This window comes from Sphaeramia orbicularis, chromosome 21 (assembly GCF_902148855.1).
Source record: "Sphaeramia orbicularis chromosome 21, fSphaOr1.1, whole genome shotgun sequence".
In the NCBI taxonomy this organism is placed as follows: Eukaryota; Metazoa; Chordata; class Actinopteri; order Kurtiformes; family Apogonidae; genus Sphaeramia; species Sphaeramia orbicularis.
The window spans coordinates 11,092,331-11,111,068 of NC_043977.1; the positions used below are offsets into that span (position 1 = coordinate 11,092,331).

Genomic DNA, 18,738 nt, shown 5'->3' on the forward strand with positions numbered 1-18,738 from the left:
GTTGTTTTGTTACCTTCTGTTGTTTTAATGAATTAATTAATAAAATGTAAAAGACATAAAGCATCGACTTCATGCCTTAACTTCATATAATAATGAATATATTTAAATATTTAGAAAGACATGTCACATTATTACATGTTTATTAATTTTCCAGGTTTTTATCCATTTGATTTAATGTTAGAAACACCTGGTGTGACATCATACCAGGGGGCGTGGCCTCTGGTCACCCAAGTTGTGATTGGACAGATGTGATGATGTGTTTGGTTCATGTTTTTACATTGTCTAAAAGAAATCGTGATCAGAATCATTTTTTGATCGTATTTCCTCTGAGATTTAATCAGTAAAATCATAGAGTAAAGTGGGGGCGGCCCCCGGCCCTCGACTATAATGGAATAGAATAAAATTAAAAAAAATAGAATAATCAAAATAAATACAATAAAAATGATCAATATAATGAGTAAAAGAAATAGAATAAGTTGAATAAATACATGAAACTTCGGTTTGATTCAGATATTTCTTCATATCGGTAACAGTCCGCCAGTAGGTGGCGGTAGCTCGAAGCAGTACAGAACCAAGAAAAAGAAGAAGAAGCTTGTTGTCATACGTCACTTCCTTTCGCGGGGTTAAAGTTAAGGTTTGAATCCGGTACCGACATATTTTAATGAATCGTTTTATTTAAAGTTTTTCATGTTGATTTAAAAGTTTTCTTTGTGGCGGGTTGACGCCGAGTCTTCATGGGTTTGAACCTTTTAGCCTTCATTAAGATAGTATAGGACAATTAGCATGCTAACAGGCTAACGGTGAGTAGTAGTAGTTGTAATAATTAGACTCCGGTTCTGGTGATAAATGTGCTTTTTCGGGTTCTCTTGGGGCTTTGTGACCTGGTTGTGGTTATAAATGTGTTTTTTCAGGTTCTCACGGGGCTCTGTGACCCGGTTCTGTGCGGTCCTGCTGTGTCTGCAGGTTAGAATCAGGATTAAATCTCAACTCAATCTGATTGGATTTACAAACTATTATCTTAACCGAATCTAGAATTAACTGATAGAAAACAGCACAAATAAACAGAAACGAGAATAAAAAAGATCCACTAGGAGAATAAAGTCCACTCGGGTCTGTTCTGAATCTCCGGAATCCTCCAACGATCCGGATGAAAACCACATCACACGAAACTGGAAGCATAAGACTCTGATCCGGTGTCTTCACCGTGTCAGCCAGTCCCAGATTATAACGGATTATAATGTGGTTTGGTGTTCAGATGGATTATAATGTGATTTGGTGTTGTAGGTGGGTTATAACGTGTTATGGGGCTGTAGGTGGGTTATAATGTGGTTCGGTGTTGCAGGTGGATTATTTCCTTCCTTCCGGGCAGACCAGTGAGGACTGAGGACGTGCTTTCAGAGGTGAGGTGGCTTAGTTGATGTTCTGTTGGATGTTTATGAACTCTGCCTTTTATTTTCTCTAAAATAAACAGTTTATCCTCAGATGAAAGTGTTTCATTTGGTAAAAGCTGAAGTCACTGGTTTTAAAGTGCCTTTGTTAGAGCTGGTGTTCATCTGGTTGGTCTGAGTTTGTTTTTCTGGTTAGAGTCTATGTTAAAGCCTGAACAATTCCAATAAACCACATATAAGACATGTCGCCAATCTGTATCAACCAATATTTTTCATTTATCAATGTATTTAATCTGCATTTATTCTGATAATGAAAACACAAATATCAAATGAAACCTGGCTCTAATGAAAGTTAATGGTGTGTTTTAATTTGGCACAAATGATTGTAAATCAGTAAATGATCAATAAGAGATGATGGATTCAAACACTAAATGTGATAATGTGTAGGCTCTGCTCTCTTCCCCTCTCACTGTCCAGTGTCTCCGCCCAAAAACAGGTGTAAGCATGGAGTCAGAGCTGCTGATTGGCCTGCAAGAGGAAAAGGCGGAGCTAAAGCAGGAGGTGTGTCGACTGCAGGAGGAGCTGGCAGAGAGTCGAGCAGAGAGAGAGGAGGCAGAGTCACGGAACAGAGCTCTGAGTGACAGGGTGAGGAGGTGGTGCATTTAAAGATGGGTCAAAGCTTTACATTGAAGGTCCAGATAAAGACCAGGAGACCAAAACGGGTCCTGAAGACCAGAACCGGTCCTGTAGACCAGAATGGGTTCTAGAGACCTCTGGTAGTTTAAGGTGGTACTCACAATAGTACCTCAGTACTACTAGTAGATGGTTAATTTACCCAGAGTCCATCTGTTCAAGGTGGTTTTACTGTTCCAGTGTTGAAGTTGGAGTAAAATAAACTGTGTCTTATGGTCAGTTTCTGATACTGTACAGTGTGTGTCGTTGTACAGTTGTTTTCGTACAGTATGTGTTGTTGTATAGTGTGAGTGTCGTTGTGCAGTGTGTGTTGTGTTGTTCAGTCCTGAATGTGATTCTGTTCTGATCATTTCCAGACAGAAGCTGATGTTTTTTAAAGTCTTTTACACTATGTTTGTTGTATTTATAGTTGTCATTTCATCTTCACTAAACACACCTCTCTCTGTCTGTTTATCTATCTGTCTAGTTGTCCCAGTTGTTGTCTCCATCCCTCCTCCTGTCTCTTCAGATGGAGGGGGCGGGGGAGCAGAGAGAGTGGAGAAGGAAGGTGAGGGCGTCCAGGGAGAGGGAGGCCCGCCAGGCCCTGCTCATTCACCGGCTGCAGAACAAGGTACCACCACAGTAACCGTGGCAACCACCACGATAATGACCACAACGACAACCAATACAACCACATCAACCACCACACCAACAACAACCACAATCACAACCACCACAAAAACAACAACCACCATAAAAGCAACAACCACAAACACCACAACAACTACAATCACAACCACCACAACCACAATCAGAACCACCAAAACAACAACCACCACAAAAACAACAACCACCACAAAAACAACAACCACAAACACCACAACAATGACAAGCACCACAGCACCAACAACAACCGCCACCACCACAACAACTACAATCACAACCACCAGAACGACAATCAGAACCACCAAAACAACAACCACCACAACAATGACAACCACCACACCACCACCAACAACCACAATCACAACCATCACAAAAACAACAATCATCACAACAAAAACAACAACCACCACAACAATGACAACCACTACAGCACCAACAACCACACCAACTACAACGATGACCACCACAAGAATAGCAACAACACCAGGAATACTTGAGAGGTCCAGGACCAGTGTTTGTTGTCATGGTTGTCGTTGTTGTGTTCAGGTGATGGAGTACAGAGACAGAGTTCAGCATCTGGAGGAACAACTACAGGAGGAACATGCACAACTCATCAGCACAGAGGTACTACTGCACCAAAACTACTGTTGTACTACTGCTGTAGGTACTACTGTACCAAAACTACTGTTGTACTACTGCACCAAAACTACTGTTGTACTACTGCACCAAAACTACTGTTGTACTACTGCACCAGAGCTACTGTTGTACTGCTGCTGTAGGTGCTACTGCACCAAAACTGCTGTTGTATTACTGCTGTAGGTACTGCTGCACCAAAACTACGGTTGTACTACTGCTGTAGATACTACGGCACCAAAACTTCTGTTGTACTACTAGTGGAGGTACTATGGCACCAAAACTACTGTTGTACTACTGCTGTAGGTACTACTGCCCCAAAACTACTGTTGTACTACTGCGGTAGGTACAATGGCACCAAAACTACTGTTGTACTACTACTGTAGATACTACTGCACAACTACAACTATTACTAATACTAATGCACTACTACTACTACTATTACTACTATTATTGTAGTACTGCACCAATACTACTATGCTTCACCTACTACTAATACTGCACCAGTACCACTGTACTACTACTACAGTACTAGTACTATACTGTAGTAAAGTAGTGGTACTGCAGTGTCTGTGCACAGTGGTCATGTTGTTGTTTGTTGTAGCGGAGGGTCAGAGATGAACACAGTGACTCATTGGAGAGTGCCCTCATCAGGCTGGAGGAGGAACAGCAGAGGTGTGTATCCGCCCACTCATCACCCCTTGGTGACTGCAGGTCATACTGAGGCCTCACACCTGTCTGTCTGTGTGTCTGTCTTTCTGTAGGTCAGTTGGTCTGGCAGATACCAACGCTCTCCTCAGGCAGGAGCTTAGCCAATCAGAGGAGGACGTTCAGGCTTTGAAAGTGGACCTGCAGAAACTGACAACTGATTGGACCAGAGCAGTGGAGGAGGCGGAGCTTAGAGAGGCAGCCTGGCAGAGAGAGAGAGAGGTCTGCTTTCTGACTGGTTTACCTTAAGTCTTCAGATGTCAGATGGGATGTTTTTTGTATGTGTATGATGTGTGTTCTTGGTGTGTGTTTAGTGTCATTCAGGACACATGGTTCAGGAGCAGACTCGTCTCCTGGCGGTCTGGAGGTCTGTGGTCGCCCTCAGACAACATTGTCATACCGTGAAAACTGCTGCTGACAGGTAACGCCCCCTCTGATGGGTAACACCCCCCAACCGATAATACCCCCCTCTGATGGGTAGCACCCCCCTCTGATGGGTAGCACCCCCTCTGAGGGGTAATGCCCCCCTCTGATGGCTAAGGTCCCCTCTGATTGGTAACGCCCCCCTCTGACGGGTTTACCCCCCCCCCCCCCCCGGGTACTGGTAACGGGTACTGCCCACCTCAGAACTCCTCCTCACAGGTGGACATCTGTCCGTTTATGTCTACAGCTCAGTTCAGTTCAGAACGTGTGACTGTCTTTTCTCTGATTGGCTGCAAATGATGGTTCCTAACAGGCCTGGATCCAGTTATTTAATAACTCATTTATTTACCACGTCTCCTCCTGTCTCCTCCTCCTGTCTCCCTTTGTCCCCTTCTCCTGTCTCCTTCTCCTGTCTCCCTTTGTCCCCTCCCCCTGTCTTCCTTTGTCCCCTTCTCCTGTCTCCTCCCTCCTGTCTGCTCCCGTCTAGAGATCTATGGCAGCTCCGAGCCGACTTCTCCCGTCTGTCTTTGTCTCTCCTCTCCTCATGTGACTCCCTCCTACTTAGACCTTCCTCCCTCCCTCTACTGCCCCCTCCTCCTCCGCTGACCTCCTCCCTCCTCCCTACTCCTCCTCTCTCATCCACTCTGGCTCTTCCTCCTCCCTCCTCGTCCTCTGTGGCTCCTCTCATTTCCTCCACTCTGGGACCTTTATCTTTAGAGGAGCTGGAGCTCAAAGAGGAGGAGGAGGAGGAGAAGGAGGAGGAGAAGGAGGAGGAGGCGGCGGCGATTGTGCAGGAGGCTGAAGTTTCCCAGCTGAAAGAGCAGTAAGTGCAGACTTCTGAACAAATATTTGAATATTGACAAACTGAGTCTAGAATGAATTTCATGTAGTTTTTATAGAACTATTTAATCCAGACAGTGACTACAGGTTGAAATGATGTTATCAACGATGTTGGTTGTAAGTATTGTCCGTTCCCCTGTCAGGATAGCGGTGCTGTCTCAGTCTCTCCAGTCGGTGAACGTCCAAAAAGAGGAGGCTCTGTTAGAGACCCAAAGGAGGCTCGAGTCCGTCAGCCAGGCGGTGGTTAAACTGGTGAGTCTGATCAGTCAATAACTGACCGCCCAACAGCCAATAACCCAACAGCCGATAATCGACCGCCCAAACTGCCGATAACCCAATGGCCGATAATCGACCGCCCAACGGCCGATAATCTAACGGCCGATAACCGACCACCCAATGGCTGATAACCCAGCAGCCAATAACTGACTGCCCAACTGTTGATAACCCACTGGTGTGTCCAATAACAGGTGTGTTCACTGTGTCTCAGTCCAGAGTCCTTAACGCTGCCAATGTGGGTTCATCCCTGTCCGTCCAATCAGACAACATCCTCAGTCTGGATTTGTCTTCTCTGCTGTCTGTCCTCGCCCAGGCTGAGAGCGTCCTCCAGTGGAGACACCAAGAGCTGCAGGTCAGTGGCTCCACTGCAGGTCGAAGGTCATGGTCACAGTGTCTGTGTGTGTCTGATGTTTCAGCGTGCTGTGTGTTTGTGTGCGCAGGGGGCGGAGCTCTCCATGCGGCATCTCTCTGAGGACAAATTTTCTCTGCAGCTCAGAGTGACTCAACTAGAAGATGACAAACAACAACTGGACGCACAAATCCAACACACACAGCTGGAGCTCACACACACTGTGGACACTCTGAGCAGGTGGAGACACAACAGACACAACGTCCTCCACCTTCAGTCTAATACAACAGACAGTGGACGGACCACATACAGAATAAATCAATAACGTGAACGTACACCAAAGACACATGAAGTTAAAGCCTTTACAGACAGAGTCTAAAGTACAGTTTTAACCTTTGACCTCTTTTGTCCATAGAACACGTCCACAGCACATCTGTACATTTAGACTTACACTAGTGACATTTTTTGGAGCACTTTAATTTGCATCCATTTAATTTGAAATCCTTTTATCTGACAGTTTATTATGTATGTAGTAAGTCTTTAACAACTAATTGAATTCATTAAAAAAGTGCAATAAACCACTAAATACATAACTACTGTAGCTGTATCGCTCAATTATAAATGTAAAAAAGATGCACAAAATCCTTTCAAACCACATTAAACTTATTTTAGCGTCTGTGTAACAGTCAGATCCATTCATTTGTATAAACTAACATAAATCTATTGTGTTCATTTAGAAGGACAAACATTTGGACTCTAGAACATGGACTCAACTATTGGACAGAGTTTATTTACATCAACATGTTGTAATTTTACTTTTGTTTGTGTATTTACATTTGACTGTGGAATGATTTAGATTAAAAATATAATTAAGATGAGAGAGGGTGGAGCCAGTCCAAGATAGCAGCTTGGTTTAGGAGGACCCTACAACCATGCACAAATGAACTTAAACCCATCTGTATATATAACCCGTCAAGTAAAAGTATGTCGGTGGTAGTTCAAGTAGCAAAGAAGGTAGCAGCATGGCCAGCATAGCAGAAGTCCTGAGTTAGCTGAAGTCTTTCTATGCAGAATTTGGAATTTTGTTTGACTGGGGTGGGGTTAAATGTGTAATGGGGACAGAGTTAAACCAGATTTACTCCACGTCTCATCTGATGTTTGGTTTTATTATTTATTGTTCCTTGACAAAAGACTCAAACAGGAAGTGAATGAAATGTTTTTTTTAAAACAGATTCTAGTGTTTGATGTTCGGCCCCGTCTGTGGACCTTTATGGTTCAACTATGTGAGGTAGTAATAAAACGTCTGTGGTGGTTGCCTAGGGAACGGGAGGCGTCGGCTGCCCTCCGTCTGCAGGTGGAGGAGGTGATGAGGAGGGAGGAGGAGCTGAAGAGACAGGTGGACAGACTGAGGAGAGACAGAGACAGACAGGAGGAGAGGAGCCGACAGCTAGAGGAGGAGACGCACAGACGGTACGTAGACGTGAGGAGGTGCCGGGTCGGTACCGGGTTTGGTACCATCCAAACCGAGCTGAGTCCTGTCGCTGTGGTCGGTTTCAGGGCGGAGGTAGAGCTACTGGAAAATGTCCATCTGACAGAGAGAGAAACCCTGCACCGACTAGAGATCCACCGTCTGAAGGTCACAGTAACACGGGCATACCACGGTTCTGCTCTGGTTCTGGTACTGGTTCTGATGATTGTATCTCTCCTGCAGGGGGCACTGGAGAGAGAGCAGCTGGACAGACAGAGGACAGAGGAAGAGGCTGCAGACGCCAGAGATGCCCTGCGCAAGGTAAGCCCCACCCACCAGGTGTTTTTGACTGGATTTACTGTCCAAAACCTTCATGGACATCACGTCTTCATGTGCCATGGACCTGTTTCAGTGCAGGGAAGACATGCTGCATCTTTCATCCTCCGAGTGTGTGTTGAAGCGTGAGGTGGAGGAGGGACGAGACGCTTTGGACAAAATTGCCGCCATGAACTCAGCTCTGGTCGCAGATAAAAGAGAGATGAACAAACAGCTACTGCAGGTATGGAGACATGTCCACAACTGTCTGTTCATGTCTATCTGTCCGTCTGTCTGACCATTGTTTTGTTTCAGACTGAGACTGACCTGTCCAACAGCCAGTCACAGCTGCAGGTTCTGAGGTCAGAGGTTAGCTCTCTACAACGGGACGTCAAAACACTGGACATGGACTGTACTCAGTTCAGGTGAGTTGGTCTACACAACAAACCTGCAAACTAGAACCAGAACCAGAGCCTTTAGTCCAGGTTACAGTCTTTTGATGCTGGGCTTGGATCCAGTTCTAATGTTGTTTTGTTTGATTTGAACCGTGTTATTCCTCCTGAGGTAGGTTTTATGTCGTCCATCAGTTCTATATTCTGTTTGGGTTCTGTCCAGGGTTCAGAGGGAGCTGGATCTCCAGGAGCTCCGTCAGCTGAAGGAGCATCAGATGGAGATGGAGCGACAGATGGAGGAGAAGGAGAGGCAGGTGGAGTCTCTGACAGAGGAGAAGGAGAGGGGAGCAGAGCAGCTGGAGGAGGTGGGGAGGAGGCGGATATATACTATGTTATATACACTTAGATCGCACCTGCTGATGTGTGTGTCCATCCCCAGCTGTCCTCCCAGCATGCCGCGGTGCACATGGAGCTGAAGGAGGTGCAGGAGCAGCTGCGACAGGTGGTGGAGGAGGCGAAGAGGAAGGAGCGTCAACAGGAGGAGCAGCAGAGACAGAGGAGGAGACAGCAGGAGGAGCAGGAGGCTCTGCACAGGCACAGAGAGCAGCTGGAGGAGGAGATAAAGCAGCTCAGGTAACCTAACCTGGAGGAAGAGGAGCCAAAAGGTGCTCCTCCTCATCAGGAGATGAGTTCTGATGGTTGGACTAGTGAACAGTTAACTGATGCAGATAACCTGGGTAGTCTCACCTGTCCACAACAGTTACTGGGCGATAATGTTTACACAGCATCTGAGTGGATGTAATGGGCCTGAGGCGGTCACATGACTCATGGGTGCGGTGTTCCTCAGGTGTATGTCGGTGTCTCTCCATCGGACACTCGGTGAGCAACAGAAGCAGCTGTCAGATGTCGACAGCGACCGTTGTCGGCTGCACACGCACCTGCTCACGCTGCGACAGGCAAAGGACGCTCTGCACGGTCAGTATCACATGACACATCACATGATGCATCACATGACACCCAGGTGGAACAAACGTGGCTGTACTGATGTGTTTTTTAAAAACTAATTTGTAATGGTGCTTTTAATTTGAAATCTACTACTGTTTTTATTTAGAAATCTATGAGCTCTTATTCTGAAAAATACAGGCCCTTTTATTATGAAAGCAATTTTATTTTGAAATGTAAAACTTATCCAGAAGGAGAACCTCTTATCCAGACCCAGAACCTGTAATTCTAAAACATTTTTTAGTTTGTGAATTCATAGTATTTGTATTTTGTAAAATAAGATATCAGCTTTTATTTTGAAATGTACTCAGATTTTAGTTTCTAATTGTGCTCTTATTTTGAAAAGTTACATGTAAGGACTTTTTATTTTTCTTCTGAAGGAGAGATCGATTGTCTGAAGGCAGAGCTGGAGAGAACGACCTCCGAGCAACAGGAGGAGAGAGCGAAGAGTGAGGAGGAGAGGGAGGAGCTGAGGGAGGAGGTGGAGCAGCTGAGGAGCAGGAGGTGGCAGGATGAAGAGGAGAGGAAGGAGGAGAAGGAGGCCTGGCAGAGAGAGAGAGAGGAGCTGAGTGTGGAGCTGGGAACAAGAGATGGAGAAGTGGAGGTGCTGAGGAGGCGCATAGATGGACTGATGGAGGAGAAGGAGGAGATGCAGGAGGAAGTGGAGAGACTGAGGGAGGAGATGAAGAGAATGGAGGACAGGCGGAGGACGGAGGAGGAGCAGAGGGAGGTAGAGATAGAGGCACTCTGTGACCGGATGGAGAGACTGGAGAGAGAGAAGGAGGAGAGGGAGGAGGAGGGGAAGAGATTAATGCAAGAAAAAGAGGAGCAGGTGAAGAGATTAATGAAAGAAAAAGAGGAGGAGGTAGAGAAGGTGGTGAGAAGACAAAAGAAAGAAAAAGAGGAGGAGATAAAGAGACTTAAGAAAGAAAAGGAGGAGGTGGTGGAGGAGGAGGTGAAGAGACTAAACAAAGAAAAGGAGGAGGAGTTGGAGTTTGAGGTGAAGAGGCTAAACAAAGAAAAGGAGGAGGAGGTAAAGAGGCTAAAGAAAGAAAAAGAGGAGGAAGTGAAGAGACTTAGGAAAGAAAAGGAGGAGGAGGTGAAGAGACTAAACAAAGAAAAGGAGGAGGTGAAGAGATTTATGAAAGAAAAGGAGGAGGAGATGGAGGAGGTGAAGAGACTTAAGAAAGAAAAGGAGGAAGAAATAAAGAGACTAAACAAAGAAAAGGAGGAGGAGGTGAAAAGACTTACAAAAGAAAAGGTGGAGGAGGTGGAGCAGGAGGTGAAGAGACTAAACAAAGAAAAGGAGGAGGAAGTGAAGAGACTTAAGAAAGAAAAGGAGGAGGAGTTGGAGAAGGAGGTGAAGAGACTGAGGACACAGAAGGAACGGGAGGTGAACAGACTGAAGGAGCAGAAGGAGGCACAGGAGGAGCTGCTGACAGTGAAGGTCAGCATAGCAGAGGAGGAGCTGGAGGAAGCAAGGAAGGAGGTGGAGCGGAGGGAGCACAGCCTGGAGCGGCAGATGAGTGCAGTGCGGGAGCGGGAGGAGGAGGTGCAGAGGCTGAAGGAGCAGCTGAAGGAGGCAGAGGAGAGGGAGCAGCAGGGAGTGAAGGAGCGGCAGGAGGTGGAGGACAGACTGAAGAAGAAGGAGGTGCTGGAGGTGCAGTTAGAGGCACTGCTGAGGGAGACCCAGGTGCTCCTGGAAGAGGAGAGAAGGGAGGGAGGAGAGAAGGAGTTCAAGATCTCCTCACAAAACAGGGAGATGCAGGAGGCACAGGCCCAGAGGGAGGCAGCATGGAGGAGAGCCAGGGAGCAGGAGGAGGCCTGCGAGTGGCTGGAGGAGGAGGTAAAGGAGTGGAAGGAGGAGGCTGAGCGGCAAGCAAGAGAGGCGGAAAAACTAACCAAAATCCTGAAGGAGCAGGAGGAGGAGGTGCAACAGCTCAGAGCCACAATGGAAGAGAGAGAGGAAGAGGGGAGGCAGAGGGAGGTGCTGAGGAGGGCAGAGGAGGAGAGGAGAAGGAGGAGGTTGGAAAACAAGGTGATGGAGATGGAAGAGGAGAAGAGGAGGCTGGAGGAGAGAGTGCAGGAAATGGAGGAAGAGCAGGAGGGAGAAAAGGAGGCACTAAAGAGAGCAAGGGAGGAGAGGAGGAGGCTGGAGCATAGAGAGAAGGAAATGGAGGAAGGGGTGAAGGAGCAAAAAGAGGAGCTAATGAGGTTAGAAGAGGAACTGAGGGAGGAGCGTAGGAGTCTGCAAAGGAGGCTGAAGGAAACTGAGAGAGCTCAACACCTCCTCCAGGAGGAGAGGGGGAGGTCCACATTGAAGGAGCTCGAGGAGGAGAAGCGTGGGGTGGTAGAGGAACTGAAGAGGAGGGAGAGGGAGGTGTCTGCACTCAGAGAGGAGGTGCAGAGAGAGAGAAGGAAGAGGGAAGAGGTGCAAAGGGAACAAATGAGGAGGGAGGAGGTGCAGGAGGAGTTAAGGAGAAAAAGGGAGGAGGTGCAGGAGGAGTTAAGGAGAAAAAGGGAGGAGGTGGCAGCTCTGAGAGAGGAGGTGCACACAGAAAGGGATAAAGCACAAGATGAAATGAGGAAGAGACAGGAGGAGGTGTCTGAAATTAAAGAGGAGGCTCAAAGAGAGAGAGTAAAGAGAGAGGAGGTACAGGAGGAGCTGAAAACAAGAATAGAGGAGGTCGCAGTTCTCAGAGAGGAGGGGAAGCGGGAACAGAGGAGGAGAGACGAGGTATCTAAACTCATGGAGGAGGCACAAAATGAGCGAGTACGTAGGGAGGAAGTGCAAGAAGAGCTGAGGAAGATACAGAAGAAGCTTATATCTGTCAGAGAGGAGGTGAAACAGAAGGAGGAGCAGAGGGCAGAGGAGCAGATAAGTAGAAAAGAGAAGCAGAGACAGATGGAGGAGGTGCAGGAGTTAAAGGATAGAGCAGAAGAAGAGCTAAGGAGGAGACAGAAGGAGCTGTCTGAACTCGAGGAGGAAGCACAAAAGGAGAGACTACATAGGGAGGAGGTGCAGGAGGAACTGAAAAGGCAAAGACAGGAGGTGTCTGAACTCAAGGAGGAGGTGCAGACGGAGAGGAGACAGAAGGAGGAGGTGCAGGAGGAGTGGAAAAGACAAAGAGAGGAGGTGTCTGAACTCAAAGAGGAGGTGCAGACAGAGAGGAGACAGAAGGAGGTGGTTCAGGAGGAACTGAAAAAACAAAGAAAGGAGGTATCTGAACTCAAAGAGGAGGTGCAGATGGAGAGGAGACAGAAGGAGGTGGTTCAGGAGGAACTGAAAAAACAAAGAAAGGAGGTATCTGAACTCAAAGAGGAGGTACAGACGAAGAAGAGACAGAAGGAGGAGGTGCAGGAGGAGCTGAAAAAACAAAGAAAGGAGGTGTCTGAACTCAAAGAGGAGGTGCAGACGGAGAGGAGACAGAAGGAGGAGGTGCAGGAGGAGCTGAAAATACAAAGAAAGGAGGTGTCTGAACTCAAAGAGGAGGTGCAGATGGAGAGGAGACAGAAGGAGGAGGTGCAGGAGGAGCTGAAAAAACAAAGAAAGGAGGTGTCTGAACTCAAAGAGGAAGTGCAGATGGAGAGGAGACAGAAGGAGGAGGTGCAGGAGGAGCTGAAAAAACAAAGAAAGGAGGTGTCTGAACTCAAAGAGGAGGTGCAGATGGAGAGGAGACAGAAGGAAGAGGTGCAGGAGGAGCTGAGAGGAGAACAGCAGAGACTGGGGGAGCAGGTCAGTGTTGAACATCTTCATACTCACATTAACCAGAACCTGTGTAACATTAGCCTAGTAATATGTATCCATGACGACAGACCTGTTCACTGTATGTGGGAAACTACATACAGGTGTAACAACACCTGAGGCTGAGTGAATGAAACAGTCAGTAAAACACAACTTCCACTGTGTACGTCAATGATACATGTTCAGTAAAGTGTCTCTGTGATGTGTTCAAGTGTCAGTGTTTGAATGTGTTTTTGTGGTAAGTTTGGGTGTTGATATTTTAACGTCTTCCTGTGATGTGTTAATGTTTGAACATGGTCCTGTGGTGCATTAAGGTGTTTATGTGGTGCATTCAGATGTCAATGTTTGAATGTGTTACTGTAGTGTGTTCAGGTGTTCATGTCTTCCTGTGGTGCATTCAGGTGTCAATGTTTGAAAGTTTTACTGTGGTGCATTCATGTTTGAATATCCACCCGAGGTGTGTTCAGGTACTCGTGGTGTATTTAGATGTTCGTGTGGTGTGTTCAGGTATCCCAGTTGAACCAAAGCAGGGAGCAGGCCCTGCAGGAGCTGAAGGAGAAGGAAGAGGAGCGGCAGCAGATGAAAGAGGGCCTGAGGGTGGGGCTGGAAGAGCTGACTGCACTCAAACGCCTCCTTCAGGTACCTTGTGTTTACAGTGGCGTACCACAGGTGACCAGCAGCGGACTCCCTTTAACCATTCCACTGTTTTCTACAGGAGAGCCACGCCGAGGGGGAACGTCTGAGGAGCACTCTGAAGGATAGGAAGGAGGAGCTGCAGAGGAGAGAAGACAAAGGGGAGGTGGAGGAGCTGAGGGCCAGAGTTAGGGCTCTGGAGAGGAGGAGGAGAGAACTGCTGGAGGAGCTGCAGGAGGTGAAGAAAGAGGCAGAGGAGGTGAAGCAGGAGAAGGTGAAAACCATGCAGGCAGAGATCCAGATGCTGAAGCAGAGGGAGGAGGAGTGGAGGAGGCGAGTGGAGGAGGCTCAGAGGGAGCTGCAGGAGGTGAAGGAGGCAGAGAAGAGTTGGGCTGAGCTGAACCGAATCACAAGCATGGCAGCCATGTTGGAGGAGGAGACGGATGGAAGAGGGGGAGCAGAGGTGAGGAGGAGTCTGTTTAGAAACACCATCCAGACTGTGAAAACTGTTCAAATGTTTTGTGTTTTCTGTAGGAGCAGCAGCAGACCTCCTCTCTGAAGGAGCAGATCTCCTCTCTGCTGCAAGAGAGGGAGGACAGCAGGAGGCAGCTGATGGAGAAGGAGGCGCAGGTAACCTGATCAACAGTGTAATGAGTTGTTTATAAGTCACATGACTTGTTCCTTGTGAGACGTCGTCGCCATGGTAATGTCTTCTGGTCTCCCCTCCAGCTTTCACTCCCAGGATACTCCATTTCCCATGATGCTTCAGGGCAGTGATGTGTTTCTGGTTTCAGGTTTACAGTCTGACTCAGAGGACGGACGAGCTGAGCCAGGACAGAGACCGCGTCCGATTGGCTCTGGAGAAAACAGAGGCTGCTCTGATTGGCTACAGAGAGAGAACCCACCAACAGGAGCAGAACAAGGGGGTGGAGCCTAACACAGACCCTGTGAGTCCAGGAGGAGTTTTAGCTCTGTTTCATTCTCACGTGGTACTCCTCTGTGGTTCTCCTCTGTAGTTCCACTCCCTGGTTCCTTGGGGTTCTCCGTCACGGTTCTCCTCCGTTGTTCTCCTCTGTGGTTCTCCTCTATGGTACTCCTCTGTGGTTCTCCTTGCGGTTCTCCTCATAGTTCTCCTCTGTGGTTCTCCTCCATAGTTTTCCTCTGTGGTTCTACTCTATGGTACTCCTTTGTGGTTCTCCTCTGTAGTTCCACTCCCTGGTTCCTTGTGGCTCTCCATCATGATTCTCCTCCATAGTTTTCCTCTGTGGTTCTCCTCTATGGTTCTCCTCCATAGTTTTCCTCTGTGGTTTTCCTCTGTGGTTTTCCTCTGTGGTTCTCCTCTGTGGTTCCTTGTGATTCTCCTTTGTGAATCTCCTCCTTAGTTTTCCTCTGTGGTTCTCCTCTATAGTTTTCCTCTGTGGTTCTCCTCTATGGATCTCCTCTGTGGTTCTCCTCTGTGGTTCCTTGTGGTTCTCCTTTGTGAATCTCCTCCATAGTTATCCTCTGTGGTTCTCCTCCATAGTTCTCCTCTGTGGTTCTCCTCCTTAGTTTTCCTCTGTGGTTCTCCTCTATGGTTCTCCTCTGTGGTTCTCCTCCTTAGTTTTCCTCTGTGGTTCTCCTCTATGGTTCTGCTCTGTGGTTCTCCTCTGTGGTTCCTTGTGGTTCTCCTTTGTGAATCTCCTCCATGGTTATCCTCTGTGGTTCTCCTCTATGGTTCTCCTCCATGGTTCCTTGTGGTTCTCCTTTGTGAATCTCCTCCATAGTTATCCTCTGTGGTTCTCCTCTGTGGTTCTCCTCTATGGTTCTCCTCCATAGTTTTCCTCTGTGGTTCTCCTATATGGTTCTCCTCTGTGGTTCCTTGTGGTTCTCCTTTATGAGTCTCCTCCATAGTTCTCCTCTGTGGTTCTCCTCCATAGTTCTCCTCTGTGGTTCTCCTCTGACCATTCTCCTTGTCCTCAGGGAGTCATGGACCGCCTGGTGGTTCTCCAACGTCTGGTCGCTGAGTTGGAGTTGGATAAGAAACGACTGAACAAGAAGAACATGAACCTGGAGAATCAGAAAGAACAGCTGAAGAAAGAACGGAACACACTGAGAGACACACTGAGACAGGTACAAAGTCCAGGGTCCAGACCCTTCAATAGGCCCCACCCCCCTTGGCTACTGTTGCTAAGCCTATTGGTGGTGTCCAGTTCCATCTGAGATGTTCTGGTTTACCTGCAGTACTGGTTGTTCATCAGACGGCTCAAAGGTTAACGCCTCAGCCTTCAGGTCATCTGGATGATTGACATGCTTCCTGTGCCTGGTGACGGTTGCTAAGGCTAAGTCCATTGGACATTATTCATATGTAGGAGGGGTTAGTGAAGGGTTTTGTTACATTAGTCTTTGTTGTTTTCACGTGAAATACATGTTTTGAGGATGAGCAGAAGAAACCCTGGTTGTTGGTTGTTTTTAGAGTTTTTATTTATCATTGTTATTTGTTTATCGTTGTTTGTTGTTCTTTGTTGTTTGTTGTTTATATTGTTTCTTGTTGTTTCTTGTTTTTCTTGTTGTTTGTTGTTGGAGGTGGAGGACGAACGTTCGAGGCTCCGACAGCTGACAGTGACCAGCAGATCCCAGGTCAGATTCACTTCAGTGTTTGTCATGTTTCTTGTTTATTTACTTTTTGTTTCTTTTGTTTTTGTTTCTTTTTCATGTTGCTTTATTTCTTTTTTGCTGATACTTTAAACAGTATCCCCTTTTTTGTTGTTGTTTATTGATTTTGTTTTAACAAATCACAATTACAGTACATTTGGACAAAGCATAATGTAGTCAAATTAGAGTAAAGTAAAACCCCCCCACCCCAAAAACAAAAACAAAACACCACCAGGGTAACGACATTATATCAGTGGGATGTTAGAATAGCTTAGCATCATCATGTAGTTAACATAAAAGTTAAATTGGCATTCCTTATGAATAAATCACCTTAACATTTCCAGAGTTTCCTCAAGTTCAGAGTTCTCCAAGAATGAAAAAAAGGGGTTTCAAATCTCATGAAATTTGGCTGATTTCTTTTTCATTGTGTATGTTATTTTTTCTAGGACAAGGCATGTTGTTGTTATTATTATTATTATTATTATTATTATTATTATTATTATTATTAATAATACATTTTATTTATATGTGTTGATAGCTCTTTCAGCCAATGGCCAACAGAGGGGCTTTTAACATTCTTCCAGCAAAGAGAGACTGAACATCTAGCCTGTACTAGACATAAGTCAGTCATTTTCTTCTCTTTGCTGTTTAGTGTACAGTCCTCGGGGTACAAATTTAGAATGCATAGTTCAGGGCAGATAGGAACAGGGTTCAGGGTCATTTGAGAGCTACATTCCAGACTTCATTCCATAACTTTCATATATCAGGGCAATTCCACAAGCATTGAAGTAAAGTGCCTCTTTTGTATTACATTTAACACAGATATCAGGAATATTCAAATTCATCTTATTCAGTCTAGCTGGAGTAACATATGTCCTCATAATCCAGTTATACTGGACCAGTTTAAGATGGGTGTTTATTGTTAGGAGTTGAGCGCTTGAGCTTATATCACTCCAATCTTCCTCCCAGACATCTTTTTGCAGGTCCAGTATCCATTGCATTCTCTTGTACTCAGTAGAATCTTTGTGATTTTTAGCTAGTATTTTATAGAGTAAGGACATTTGACCTTTGCCAATGCATTTATCCCATCTTCCAATATGGACAAAGGAGGATGTGTTTTAGAATGTGTCTGTGAGTAAGTGTAACTCCTTAGCTGTAAATATTTGAAGAAGTGTGTCTTTGGTATACCATATTTGTTTCTAAGTTCTTAAAATGACAATAGTTTGTTCACCTTGTATAGATGGAAATTTTATTGTTTTTTGACGGGGGCAGAATCTAAAAAAGTGTGAGGACACAGGCCTTCGGTGCAGGTACTTTCAGTTTGTACCCATGGTAAGTAAGGCGAAGGCAAGAACCAGTACATCGCAGCTCTGAGTTGAGTGGCTCAGGAGGTACAGCACGTTGTCCAATAACCAAAGGGTTGGCGGTTCAAATCCCTGCCGTTGTGTCCTTGGGCAAGACACTTCACCCACCTTGTCTCCAGTGTCACTCACACTGGTGTATGAATGCGTACGAATGTTCAGTGGTGGTCACTGTTCGGCACGGATTGGTAGCCGTGCTTCCGTCAGCCTACCCGAGGGCAGCTGTGGATACAGATGTTTACCACCACCAGAGTGTGAATGTGTGAGCGAATGAATAATGGATCAGTAATGTAAAGCACTTTAGGTGCCTTGAAAAGTGCAATAGAAATTTAATCCATTATCATTATTACTGTGGTTTTGTTCTACTATGGTTCTGTTCTTCAGTTCTGTTCTTTGGTTCTTTACTACAGTGGTTCTGTTCCACTGTGGTTTTGTTCTACTGTGGTTTTGTTCTGTTGCGGTTCGTTTCGTTCTTAAAAGTGTGCTCTCATCCTCAGTCTGACACCACAGAAGAAGAGCGCCTGAGGCTCATGGTTCGGGAGCTGGAGGACCAGGTGAGTCACCACAAAAGAGGGAGGAGAACCAGTGTGGGATGTGTCAGGTGATAATGATGTCACTGTGTGTCGTCCAATCAGGTGTCTCAGCTCCGCCTCTCATTGGCTGTGGATCAGCAGCAGAAGGCAGAGTTTATCCAACGTTCATCTAAAAACAGCCAATGGCTGCTGTCGCTGCGGAGTGACCTCACCGATTCACTGACGGAGGTCACACGGTGTCCAATCCCGTCTGTTCTGGAGTCTGAGACGCAGCGATTGGACCACAGCCTAAGGGAGGAGGAGCTTAGGATGTCCCTCAGCCAATCGTAATAGTGAAACCAAAAACCAAAGCTTTGACCAAAAACAAACTGCATCTGTACTGTGATTGGCTGAAGTTACTAGAGGGCGTGGTTTAATTATCAGTCAGTTTAAATATGTTTACAGTTTTTATAGAATTATTTATTTGTATTTATTTTCATTTTTTCTCACTTTTGATGTAAATCTGAGCTATTGATAAACTACATTTCCCGCGATCCTCAGAGCTCAGCGTTTGTGTATAGTTCAATAAAATCAAAGATTTTTTTTAAAAAACATGAATGAGTTTTGTTCTTAACTTCAACATAAAACCTTTACGAGCATATTTCAACAGAGAATTTATGTAAATGTACATAAGTTTTATCAGCAGTTGAACATCAAACAGACC

The 18,738-nt window shown here is 46.1% G+C and overlaps 1 protein-coding gene across 1 annotated transcript; it reads left to right on the plus strand.

The window, feature by feature from the left end:
- Positions 1–579: 579 nt before the first annotated feature.
- LOC115411947 (trichohyalin) lies at positions 580–18,632 on the plus strand. The gene is made up of 31 exons (XM_030124251.1): positions 580–800; positions 1,343–1,400; positions 1,885–2,033; positions 2,548–2,691; positions 3,273–3,350; positions 3,964–4,034; positions 4,124–4,289; positions 4,382–4,488; positions 4,978–5,313; positions 5,474–5,582; positions 5,818–5,958; positions 6,047–6,195; positions 7,276–7,425; positions 7,513–7,744; positions 7,836–7,982; positions 8,054–8,163; positions 8,354–8,495; positions 8,570–8,763; positions 8,978–9,105; positions 9,513–9,997; positions 10,481–11,590; positions 11,624–12,436; positions 12,488–12,868; positions 13,385–13,516; positions 13,593–13,973; positions 14,045–14,140; positions 14,305–14,457; positions 15,470–15,619; positions 16,073–16,126; positions 18,000–18,056; positions 18,138–18,632. The coding sequence occupies exons 3-31, from the start codon at positions 1,893–1,895 to the stop codon at positions 18,363–18,365; spliced, it is 6,585 nt and encodes a 2,194-aa protein (XP_029980111.1). The 5' UTR covers positions 580–800; positions 1,343–1,400; positions 1,885–1,892; the 3' UTR covers positions 18,366–18,632.
- Positions 18,633–18,738: the final 106 nt, after the last annotated feature.

Excerpts from the sequence above, each read along its gene's own strand:
- LOC115411947 (XM_030124251.1), top strand. The coding sequence starts at position 1,893 with ATGGAGTCAGAGCTGCTGATTGGCCTGCAAGAGGAAAAGGCGGAGCTA. Across the intron at positions 14,141-14,304 it reads TGATGGAGAAGGAGGCGCAG|GTTTACAGTCTGACTCAGAG; the intron begins GTAACCTGATCA and ends TTCTGGTTTCAG. Across the intron at positions 14,458-15,469 it reads TGGAGCCTAACACAGACCCT|GGAGTCATGGACCGCCTGGT; the intron begins GTGAGTCCAGGA and ends CCTTGTCCTCAG.